General features: G+C 35.2%; 2 protein-coding genes across 5 annotated transcripts; one reads left to right on the forward strand and one right to left on the reverse strand.

Annotated features, from left to right (window-relative positions):
- On the forward strand, positions 216 to 3,711 carry LOC109706491 (RPM1-interacting protein 4-like). 3 transcript variants are annotated; one of them, XM_020227337.1, is made up of 3 exons: positions 216 to 392; positions 2,261 to 2,449; positions 2,707 to 2,774. In XM_020227337.1, the coding sequence occupies exons 1-3, from the start codon at positions 387 to 389 to the stop codon at positions 2,758 to 2,760; spliced, it is 249 nt and encodes an 82-aa protein (XP_020082926.1). In that variant the 5' UTR covers positions 216 to 386; the 3' UTR covers positions 2,761 to 2,774. The 3 variants fall into 3 exon arrangements, with proteins under 3 accessions (XP_020082926.1, XP_020082928.1, XP_020082927.1); XM_020227339.1 differs by lacking the exon at positions 2,707 to 2,774 and adding an exon at positions 3,344 to 3,711 and having other exon boundaries at positions 221 to 392; XM_020227338.1 differs by lacking the exon at positions 2,707 to 2,774 and adding an exon at positions 3,341 to 3,711 and having other exon boundaries at positions 222 to 392.
- Positions 3,949 to 8,839, reverse strand: LOC109705161 (cellulose synthase-like protein E6). 2 transcript variants are annotated; one of them, XM_020225908.1, is made up of 8 exons: positions 8,488 to 8,838; positions 7,558 to 7,897; positions 6,982 to 7,122; positions 6,713 to 6,844; positions 6,340 to 6,552; positions 5,922 to 6,146; positions 5,063 to 5,410; positions 3,949 to 4,562 (listed from the first exon to the last, which is right to left on the reverse strand). In XM_020225908.1, the coding sequence occupies exons 1-8, from the start codon at positions 8,799 to 8,801 to the stop codon at positions 4,017 to 4,019; spliced, it is 2,259 nt and encodes a 752-aa protein (XP_020081497.1). In that variant the 5' UTR covers positions 8,802 to 8,838; the 3' UTR covers positions 3,949 to 4,016. The 2 variants fall into 2 exon arrangements, with proteins under 2 accessions (XP_020081497.1, XP_020081501.1); XM_020225912.1 differs by lacking the exon at positions 5,063 to 5,410 and having other exon boundaries at positions 8,488 to 8,839.

Consider the following 11,929-nt stretch of genomic DNA (forward strand, 5'->3'; position numbering starts at 1 on the left):
ACAACGGCCACCGAAACTCTCCCGTGCGACGGTCACATCTCATTGCTATGACACAGACACGTGGCCCCCCACAATCTCCGGGCCCCACAGTGCGCTCCCCAACGGTGGGGGCCAACCATCGGTGGGTCCCACCAGGCCACCACTACCGTGAACTTCAACGGCGCCCGTCAAATCCCCCACTTCGCCGCACAGCTCATGTTCGCGGTTCCCAAATCCGAGTGATGTTATGTTATTATTCCATCTCCAACCACTTTATATTCTATTCCACTCTACTTTATTCCGAAGCCTTTTATTCGACAAAACCCCCGTTCTCCTCTCTCTCTATCTCTCTCTCGCTGCATCGATCACTTTCTCGTATTCATCTCGGATAGAGAAGGATCTTCTTCATGTCGGTAAGGATGGATCTAGTCCTTCGCTTGAATCTCCACATTGGATCGATCTCGTTTCGATCGATTTGTTCCATGCTAAATTTTGATCTTGATGAGCATTGGTCTCTAGGGTTTGAAAATGTGATTCCATGGACGAGACTAGTTAAACTATTTCATGTTTTTTGTGATTTTTTTTTTTCTTTTGCGTCATTTAGATAAATTTTGTTATCTCTATGCGGCCGATTAAAAGGAGATTTTCATATAATTTTTGAGATTTCATTTGTAAATCACTTTCTTGCTGATATTGTTAGGGAAATTGTGATATATTTCTTTATTTTTAGGTTGTGTGTATGTTGTTTGATATGATTTTCCTGAGAGACATGTTTACATCTCCCAGAGATCATTCATATTAGAATGGTGTGGGTAATTTGTGTTTTTGTTGATATCTGTTTTTGATTTTCCAGTTTGTTCGGCGGCAACACATGCCCTTTCAATTCAGATTCATTTCTTTGTCTAAATGATCTCGCGATAAAACGGTTCCATTGTGTAATTTGCTGATATATTGTGGTTAAAGGATTATGCCTATTTTCTTGGTCATTTTTTTAAAATTTTGTTATGCCTATTTTTATTATTCTCCGTGCTGTCACTAACAATGCCTCTTGTTTGTTATTTCGCGAAGACATTGTGCTTGAATTTTCTTGTCTTGATAATGAAATATATATTATCTGCCATACAGTTTCATGATGTATGAAACGACCCTTGATGAATGATAGCCTTGATGTACATGTTATAGTTGTCGACCTATGAGAGGTCTTTGGGTTTTATTCCTGGCACTCAATGCCATTAGTATTCTCAGAAAAAGAAATGTAGAAAGAAAAGGAATAATAAAGAGGAAAAAGTAATAGTATATCCCCTCCCATTTTGCCAAGGAAGAATTTTACTTGTAGCATGGACTCCTTGGTGGCTCTTTTATGCGGTCTAACGAAGGAAGAGGAAAATTGAAAGTAATTATTTATCAATCCTTAAGAAGAGCAGGATGTTTCTCTTGGTTTCTCCAATTTGAGGATGAAAAAAAAGAAGAAGAATGGACTGTAGTTGCGATCGAGCCCTTTTAGACGAGGTTGTATGTTGAAGGCTAGAAGAAGAAAAGAAGAGTTTGGAGAGTCGGCAGTAGGGAAATCTTTTGACACATTCACTTCTCTGAGTAACTAATTCCTCTCAAAACCATCAACATAGGAGCTAGACTTTGCTGATTGGGAGTGCCAAACAACCAAAGGAGGTGAACTGGTTATGCTTCAGATGTTAGTACTTGGTGCTTTCATATCCTTATCACATCCATATGATCATAGTTTGTACCTCAAGAATGTCTGTAGATTGCTAAATCTGCCATTAGAGTCCTTACATTTGCTTGTGCCAACCTTGGAATCCAAAAACGTGTCTGCAAATTTTCTTTTATCTTCTGTTCAATACCTCGACTCTTTTAGTGACAATTCTTCGATGTAAGCGGATATTCTATTTGGTTAACCATGTGGAGATCACCACTGATCATTCATTTCCAAGCACTTTTATGTGTTTTTGAAGTTTATGTAGGTAGAGTTGAACTATAAATCTTTTTCTGCTTTTCTTTGCCTTATGAATATCTGTACATCTAATTAGAGCTTCTAATAGACCGGTTTGTGCCAAGGCCTGGCCCTGGCCCTGAAGGTTAACAGTTAGGTCCATGTGGGCTGGTTTTCCTTCAACAAGCAGAGAGATATATTAAATAGGCTCATTAAAATCAGTATTACTAGCACAATTCGCCTATTGGCAGGTTAGCAGTATTTCTGACAAAAGCAGCTTTAAGTTCAAACCTATCACATTGCTAATGCCAGTTATTGTTGTGAATTTCTCAGCAAGAAACAGATCGGCCTTTACCAAAGTTTGGAGAATGGGATGTCAATGACCCTGCATCTGCTGATGGGTTTACTGTCATATTTAACAAAGCGAGGGATGAGAAGAAGACAGGTGGCAATGCCCAAGAGACTGATTCTCCTGGAAAGGAGTACAAGAAAGATGGAGCCCATGTTTCCAGATCTAGCTCGGTGAGTTTGTTTGCTTAATTTTCTAAGTTAGGCCTAGATTTTGTTACAATTCCCTTTTCACAGTACACACACCCCCCCACAGATATATATATATATATATATATATATATATATATANTCTGCTGATGGGTTTACTGTCATATTTAACAAAGCGAGGGATGAGAAGAAGACAGGTGGCAATGCCCAAGAGACTGATTCTCCTGGAAAGGAGTACAATAAACTCAAATTTGAATTTTATGTGATGTACTGTGATGCAGGCAAACCTCTCTTTTCTTGTATTGCTGGTTAGCTTGCCAGCTCAGAAAATTTGAAGAAGCAAAACAAAGTCAAAATTTCCTCTCTCTCTCTCTCTCTCTCTCTCTCTCTCTCTCTCTCTCTTTTTGTTGCCAAAGAAACTTTATTGATGTATAGATTGCAAATGATCTGTCAACAGCCATCCATTACATGGAAATTGAGTCTGAACCAAAAAGGTCTTAGTCTATGTTTGCTGCACTTCCATTTCCTGCTTGTTTAACTTAAAAAGTTCTGTGCAACATAGTGAGCCGGTAGATGTTCTTTTGTCTTATTCTTGTTGATTACCTTGCAAACTCATCTTCTTCCGAAAACAAGGATGTGAAAAAAGGTTACTACTTAATTCTTCTTTTTTGTTATCAAACACACCCCACAGACACATAGATAGCAAAAGATCTGTTATACCACAGCACATTTCTGTTGTATAGGATTTTAGTTTAAAAAAATGAAAAAACAGTACTATAAAGAAAACAAGGCCGTTTTGAAGCTATTTATTTTATTTTTCTGACTTGTAATCTTTCTGCACAAGTTAATAGCCATTTCTTACTCGTTTCAACGATAAGCTGTTGACAGTTTGCATCGTTGGTTTGTGTGAATCAGCAGAAAAAATGGCTTTGCTGCTTGTCCAGTCCTACACAGTCTTAATGAAGAGAAATCTCATGGATTGCCAGAAAAAATTACTGTGGAAGTACAATGATTTCCTTACAATATCTCAAAGGATGAAATACTCAGAAAACTTTCTGTGGTTTATTTTCGTGTGAATTAGCTTATGTTTTATAATGATGAAGATGCTGAAGAGAGAATGGTCATGATGGACCATTTATTTTCTTTTTTATTTGTGAAATGGGTGTATGTATGCTGAAGATACTTTGATTGTATTTACTTGGTAATTTTATATTATTTTGTCCATTGGAGTACTGTTTTTATCGTGAAAACTATGTAACGCAATAGCAATTTCCATTTCCATTCTCTCTTCTCTCTGTGTGTGCATATTTACCTCATTTTTCCTGATCGATCGAATAAATTTGATTCGACTCTGCGAACTGTATCAGAGAGCCAAAAAGTAAGTGTATCTGCGTGTGGGTGTGTGTATGTGCGTGTGCCTGTTACCTCATCTTCCCTGATTGATCCATATAGTTTTGATTTGATTCAGCAAACCATTTTGTCAGCCAAAGGAGAGAATAGAGAAAAAGTAAGCCAAAAGGAGAGAATAGAAAAAAGTACTAAGGCACATTTCATATGTTTGAAACAAATTACACCTAGCAAATTAAACGTATTACATGAGAGGTATTGCACATAACAGCAAAACAAAGGCAAGGGAAGTAAATGTGACAGAAGGAGGAATGTTTCCTTTGTCTTTCCTAAAGAAGAGAGCATCATATATTGGCATATTGATGGCTACTATCATCCCGCAAAGAATAACTTGAATCAAGTATGCATCCCAAGCTGCAACTCCCCAACCCAACACCAGCCTAAATAGCCCGCCAACTAAACAAACAATGTTGAGCAATGCAACCGTCGATATAATCACGAGCATCGGAGACGAATACCCGAACTCCATGACATCTTGCTCATACCTCTTTGATGCATCTTCATCGCTCACCTTCGTGGTGATCGCGAACGCCATCTTTGATAGCCCCAACATCTTGACAACGGTGTCTATTGTGCCATATAGATAAGAGGTGACCCTTCTTATCATCCACATTCTCTGACCATTCCACCACCCATTGAATGTGCATCCACATCTTAGGGCTTCCACTAGACTGTAAATGTGCCTAGCCACCATAACATAAGTGAAGGGTATGAACCATAGGCTTGTCACCTAATTTTGACATAAAAAGGAAAATTGTGTTAGCATATGTTTATGTTCTATAACAATGTGATTTGTTGCTCTTGTTACTTCAATCAACTTGTAAACATGGAAAATTAATTTTGATTGCTCTTTATCACTGTTGATGTGCTGATCTATACTATATAAACCACTCAGTAATAACACATCAGTATACCAGCACATTAACCGTCAATAACATCAATATTTTGGCAAACCAGTAGATCCAACGAGAGCACACGTCAATCTTTTATGACCAAACTAATACTCCACTGGCGGACCGAGATGCATGATTTTGAGTGTTTCATAGTGACAGGCACTTTGGTCCTAAATGCTAAAGAAATTAAGTTCTATATTTACAGCTTCACAAGAAAAAGGATTCTTTTCCTCTTTTTTTTTTTTTTTTTTTTTGTTGCGCAAAAACAAGGCATGTTGAATCCTAACTTGTTTAATAGTGTTTATGAAAGAAGCATTGTTGTCACCAGGATCATCACCTTTGGGAATAAGGAAATGCCTCTTAGGAGTGCAAGGGAAGGAACAGCCACATAGTAGAGAGTTGGGAAGGAGTTGGGTCCCCACAAGCCATAGATGCTGTAGCCCATCTGAAGCCCCAACCTGATCTTTCCGTGACCAAGCAGGAAGGGACAGTGCTTGGAGAGAAATATTTGGAGGTTCCCCTCACTCCATCTCTTGTGCTGCAGCAGTGTTTGTGCCATCGTTGTCGGTGCCACACCTAAAAACCCCTTTCTTGGGGGATTGAAGTAGATGGATTTCCATCCCCTGCATTGGATTAGCAATCCTGTGATGACATCCTCCACTGCACACCCATATTTCAACCCAATCTGCCATTACATGCACAGTTGAAACTCAACATACTTCCATATACAAGAGTGAAGTACTACTACATTGGTTTCTAAATCATTACGCATGCTTTACTTCCGCGCACCCAAATATAGATCAATCGGATCGTTTTAATCCATGCCAAGTTATTGTTCCTAAGCTCGCGCCCCGCCATAGATGCCTAAAATGCTTGGTGACTTACTTGTATACGGATAAGAACATATGATCTGACATGTTTAGAGATAGCGACTTATACGCGNTGAAATCTCCCGCCCCGCCATAGATGCCTAAAATGCTTGGTGACTTACTTGTATACGGATAAGAACATATGATCTGACATGTTTAGAGATAGCGACTTATACGCGACATACGATTTCTACTACGATTTGGCAATACAATAGTTCGAGTTCTCTACCGCAACAAATCACAAATCATAGGTTAGGAATCGAAGTAAAGCATAAGCACTAGTCTAGGAGCCAATATGGTGAGAGAGAGGGAGAGAGAGAGATAGACCTCATTGCCCCATTGGGTGTTTAGCTCATAGGTGCAAGTAGCAAGAGGCTTGGCCCTCTCTTCTAACTTTTCGACACTTTCTCCTGCTTGCCTCTGAGCTCCTCTTCTCCAGTCCTCTTTGTAGTCTCTGCTATATCTTCTTCCGCAGAGAATCTCCCTTCTGTGGAAGCATCCAGTGCCAATATAAAGAGGGCCACCCCAATAATCTAACCCAGGAAGCTCCACCTTAAGATCATCCAATATGGAATACACAAACTATCAGATTCTCAGCTAGAAACAAAAAAATATGTCAGATTCAATGAATGTTTGCTTAATTACAGATTGCCAACCGAACTTTTCGCCGACAGTTAAAATGAAACATATAGACTTTTAGTTAAGACTTCTTTTAGTTTAATTTTCACACAGCGCCAATTTTTACCTCATTGATAACAGTTAGGGAGTTGCCATATAAATCACTCTGGGTAATGTTGTTGTAGTTCTGGGGATACTGCACGTAGCCGATGTTCTGGCCCCTCTCTTCGTCCAGGAAGAAGCACAGCGCGTCTTTAATCGACTCGGAGTTATTCGAGTACATGTCACAGTCCACATTTAGGATGATGGGGCTGTTGCTGACCACTGATGACACCCTTATCTGCGCAAATAATTTCAAAGATGAGCTTATGTTCTTTTCTATACTAGCATATTATTGAAGACAATATATAAACTTATGGACGTATCTACGCGTGCATGCGTATTTTGACGATGATTTGTATATGTAGTGTTGCAGGATAAAAGGAACGTGGAATGCGCACCAAAGCATTCATAGCCCCAGCCTTGAAGTTGTGGTGGTATCGTGGTCTCTTCTCGCGCGCCATGTACACCAGTGTTGGTAGTCTAACCGCCGTGTTGTCAACTGCATTTGCGTCTTTTCCGTCGATCATAATCTATCGGAAAAATAAAAAAGACCAAATTGAGAAGAACATTGTTGAGTTATGAGTTTCTACATGTTTAGGATCTAGCAACTGGAATAAATATTGCTCAAATATAGAAAACAAAAACAGAGGTTTAATTATGGTGTTACCTGAACAATAGGGTGATGATCTTTGGGGCTTATACTAAAATTCCACTCAGAAAAACCTTTATGATATGCTTTAACTTCCTCAGGAATTTTGCCTAATGTAACAGCAGAGTCAATTCGATTCGCCATTTCTTCGTATAGGTCCTGTCAAAAATTAAACAACTTCAATTTTGGACCTTTTGCAGATACATTTTTTGGGCAAGGATATTTAAAAACTTGATTACTATAGTGCTTTATTAAAAAGTAAAAAGGAGAAAATTTATTCCAATAGCTTCCTGCTATAGAAGAGTTATATAAGTTTTTAAGCCCTTTTTTTAGCTCCGAATTTTCTTATTCGATCCAATCCGACCTGACTCAGATCCAACCATCTTGGGCCAAGTTTGGACTTAAAATGGGGTTTATATATGCACCCGAGAACAAAACTAGTTGGCTTAATTTGGACCGAGGCAATATTTTGTTGACTTAATTTGGCCCTTGATTCAGCATGAACTTGATTGATTGGAACGTTTGATACTATCAATAATATAATAGTCAAACTCTTATATATATAGAGTTAGACCGGAATACTCTTAATATAACCTTCACTGACGACCATTCTTTAGCTGCAGCATCACCATTACCGCCGCTGCACGAATCCTGAGGCGCATCCAACGGTGAGAAGTATGCGGCCGGCGACCGAGGCTCGACGTTATACTTTCGGCAGAACGGGAGCCAGTGCTTTGCGAACCGTGCGGCCTCCCAGAGGGCGTAGAAGGTGAGGACGGAGCCACCGTCGTCGGAGAGGTAGACGTTGAGCTTCTCCGGCGGGTAGTCGTACGCCATGACGGAGAGCACCGTCGACACCACGAGGCTCGGCGGCTCGGCGTGCGGGTCGGCGGTGCACACAAATATATCCACGCCCGGCATATCCGATCCGTATCTGATCCAAATGTAGTTAATTTTCTTTTCTTTTAATAATAAAAAACACACACAAGTGTTTTCAGATATTTCATGCACGCAAATTGGGACTAAAGTTACCAACTAACTACTCCAGTGGTAGGTGCATGAGAAAAAACTTGTGATTTAAATATATAAATAAAATCCTAATTACAATTAACCAACTTTATTTGTTGCGGGCTCAAAATTAAATAATAAAATGGAACCGTACGTATATATTATATTGCCGTCATGTGGAACACACTGAATAGCTACATAGGATAATTAAACTCACGGAATTGTAAAGTGTAAATGCGATAATTAAACTATAATAATGTACTTGAAGTTTTTCGGATAATTAGAGAATAATAATTAATATATATTTACGGCTATATACGAACCTCAAAATTATGCTTTGCATTTATACCCCTGAACCCATATAGCTATAAAATAGGTGTCTTATCGAATTTTTTTTTTTTTTCTGAACTAAAAATCTAAGGGGCTTTTGTAAATTTTGGGATCCACACCGTATAAGAGATGAACACGTAGCGTTTTTCTTTTTTTTTTTTTTTTTTTTTAGAGATCCACACGTACCTTTGAGCGAGCTTGTCCTTGGAGGTGGAGCGGCGGATGGGGTTCCAGCGAACGGATTGAGTGAGGATCCAGTAGAAGCCGAACCAGAGCTCGGCCATGAACAACCCAATCCGAGCCCATCTCATCCCTTCTTCTTCTTCTCCTCCTCCTCCTCCTCCTCCTCCTACCAATATTACTGTGTGATGAGTTGCTCTATAAAACCATATCAATAATATCCCCACTAACATGGAGCTCGCAAAAACCTTGTAACAACCCCTTCCCTTCGCTTCCTCCGTTACAAAGAGAGGGCCATTACTATTACTACTGCTTCCCATCTCTCTCTCTCTCTCTCTCTCCAAGTGTGTTGTATGTTTTATTGATAGGTTATATATATATATATATATAGAGAGAGAGAGAGAGAGAGAAAAAGAGTAGGGCTACTATATTTTTATATTTTTATAAGCAGAGAGTTTTTCGTACTCATAAGTTATTTTGGATAATATAGCTTCCGAATCGATAATCCACTTTGTTAAATATAAGTTAGAGTATTTAAAATTTATAAAAAATAAATTTTGTAATTTTTCAAAATCATAATAACGTTTATTAAGTATGTGTAAAATGAACTGTCAAAATTGAACAACGTCTTAAAAATGAATAATCGAATTTTTCAATTTAAGATCGGAATTATTGATCTTTATTTAAATAGTGAATAAATTTTTTATTAAAAATTCAATCTATTTTTATTTTTTTACACCGATGTTATGAAAATACTTATACTAACGAAAGCATGGGCATTCAACAAAACCTATTTAATTGTAAGATAAATAATATCAAAATATTATAAAATTTAATTTTTAAAAATGTTAAATGCTCAAGATAATTTTAACTGTAACGTTAAATCGTTGATTTAAAAGCTCTATCATCAAACAACTTACGGTACGAAAGCAATCATATTCATAAAAGTATTTACTGGGACTATATATATATATATAATAATATATATATATATATTTTTATATATATAAAAGGCATAGAAATTCCGACAATGACAGACGAGAATCATAAATGGAATAAAAAAATATTCCTTATATTTTTAGGAACGGATTACAAACAGGTAAGAATGGTTAGCATTATTATCACATCTATAAAGAATCCAAAAAAAAAATAAAAAAATATTTCTATATTTTTTACGACCATGTATAATAACTTAATAAAAAAATCTCAAATAAGAATGAACGGTTATGATTAATCTGTTAAAAATAGCATTCTTATCCATCTATAAATCCAATCTTACGAACGGTTGTTCGCAATTAAAAATGAACGATTCACTTAATTAAAATAATCTCAAATAAGACAAACGTTTATGATTAATTTGTTAAAAAATAGTATTCTTATCCAAAATTTTAATTATAGTGGATAAAATTAAATTTTAAATTTTAAAATAAATATGAATTAAATTTTGATGCTTTTTGTTTAAAAACACATATTTAAATTTTAGATCATCAAAAATAAAATATATATATATATATATATATTATATATATATATATATTATATATATATATATATATATAATATATAATATTATTACAAATTTTTAATAAATATAATATCAAATTTATATTGATTTAAAAATAAATTAAAAATATTATTACGTGCATTTGACGTACAACTCAGCTAGTGTGTATTGATACATATATATATATATATATATATATATATATATATCTCTGTGTGTGTGTGTGTGTGTGTGTGTGTGTGTGTGTGTGTGTAAAATATTGATTGTGCAGTCCCTGCACTGTCCCGAAATTACGACTGAGGCATTGTGCTTTTCATTTCCACTTGTAAGACTTTTATATATATTTTTATTTTTGGTGCGTTAGGTACGGTCCGCTACATGTAAGATCTTAAACTTTCACATATACTACAGTTTAATCCTTAAAAACAAAAAACAAAAGACAATATTAATTTGCTATAAAATGATTAATTTTTTTTAATTCTATTTAAAATAATCTAAAATGAATAAGATATTTTACCAGTAAAATAAATAAAATAATCTAGGAACTAAAGTACGTAATTAAATACTTCAATTGAAACGTTACGATATCGAAGTGGTAAAGAAAAAATCTAAACATTTTAGCTGATATATATGATCGATGCAAGCAATGAACGATATAGATCATAATTGTTTATGATCGAACCAAGTTACAAATAAGCATGCACGAGCGAGGGAGACTTTTAAACCAGTAGGTAAGTTTCTTAATCATCTACATGGAACTTAGTAAATGGTCTACGTCCAATTCTTATCGTGATCTTTGAAAATATAATTTTTTAATTTTTTTATTATATATTGGCCAAACTTATTATAGTGCTAATTGATGCCACGATATGCGGCTCCATTTTTCAATTTTAAATTTTAAAAAATCATGGTATTTATTTGTTTAATAATCACATATTCAAATAAGGCTTAAGAATATTTGTTGTTGTTGTTGTTTTTTTCTTATCACTAGATAAGCTATAGCTATTCACGTTAATCAAAACGATGCCTTGATGGGCCCCAGTGATCTTTGTTTGCATTTGTTTTGTGCATCCTAGTCAAAATTGCTACACTACGGCATGGACAAGTTTCAAAGTAAGCAAATTTATTATTTTACGGAGGTAGTTCCAAACTATTCTTTAGCTCATATTTTAGTTTTCTCAACTAGAATATATTTATAAATTCTATTTATAAAAACGTACAAAACTTATTTAAACTATGAATAATTTTGAATCGATTATCTAGTCTTTCAAAATTTTAATTTTACTATATAACATTTTAATTTATTTGATTTAAGTCGGTTAATGATGCTTTTATTTTAAATTTAAATATATTGTTTATCTGTATAGGCTTAATTAATATATTGAAAACAATTCGTATAACTATAAATTTATCAAAATAAATAATTAACTTAATTTTTAAAAGTCAAAGTGCCGTTGTACCACTCAAATCAATTAAATTAAAAAGTTGGACCAAAAAATTTAAATTTTAAAAGATTGGATAGTCAACTCAAAATGGTTCATAATTCAGATAAGTTATGTATGTTTTTTTGTTAATAAATAAATAGGGCTGGCCAAGGGACAACTAATATATATTTTCCCTTTTTTTTTAATTTAGGACATCAAAACCAAACTGACAAAATATTTATAATTTATTATGAATAATTGTGAAGATACAATGAATTGAGCCGGAATACTATTGATAGTAAAAAAAGGACAAATACTATTAATAATTTTCTAGCTCAACTCTCTCTCCCTCTATATATATATATATATATAAATATATATATATATGGACATGCAGAATAAGACAACATATTGATATTGGTCCAGATCTCTTTCTTCATAACATATATTAATTGTAAGCTTTGATCAAACAAGGACAACTTATATAACTGGTTTCTCGATCTTAATTCTATCTCAAAGT

Source organism: Ananas comosus, linkage group 2 (genome assembly GCF_001540865.1).
Source record: "Ananas comosus cultivar F153 linkage group 2, ASM154086v1, whole genome shotgun sequence".
Lineage (NCBI taxonomy): Eukaryota > Viridiplantae > Streptophyta > Magnoliopsida > Poales > Bromeliaceae > Ananas > Ananas comosus.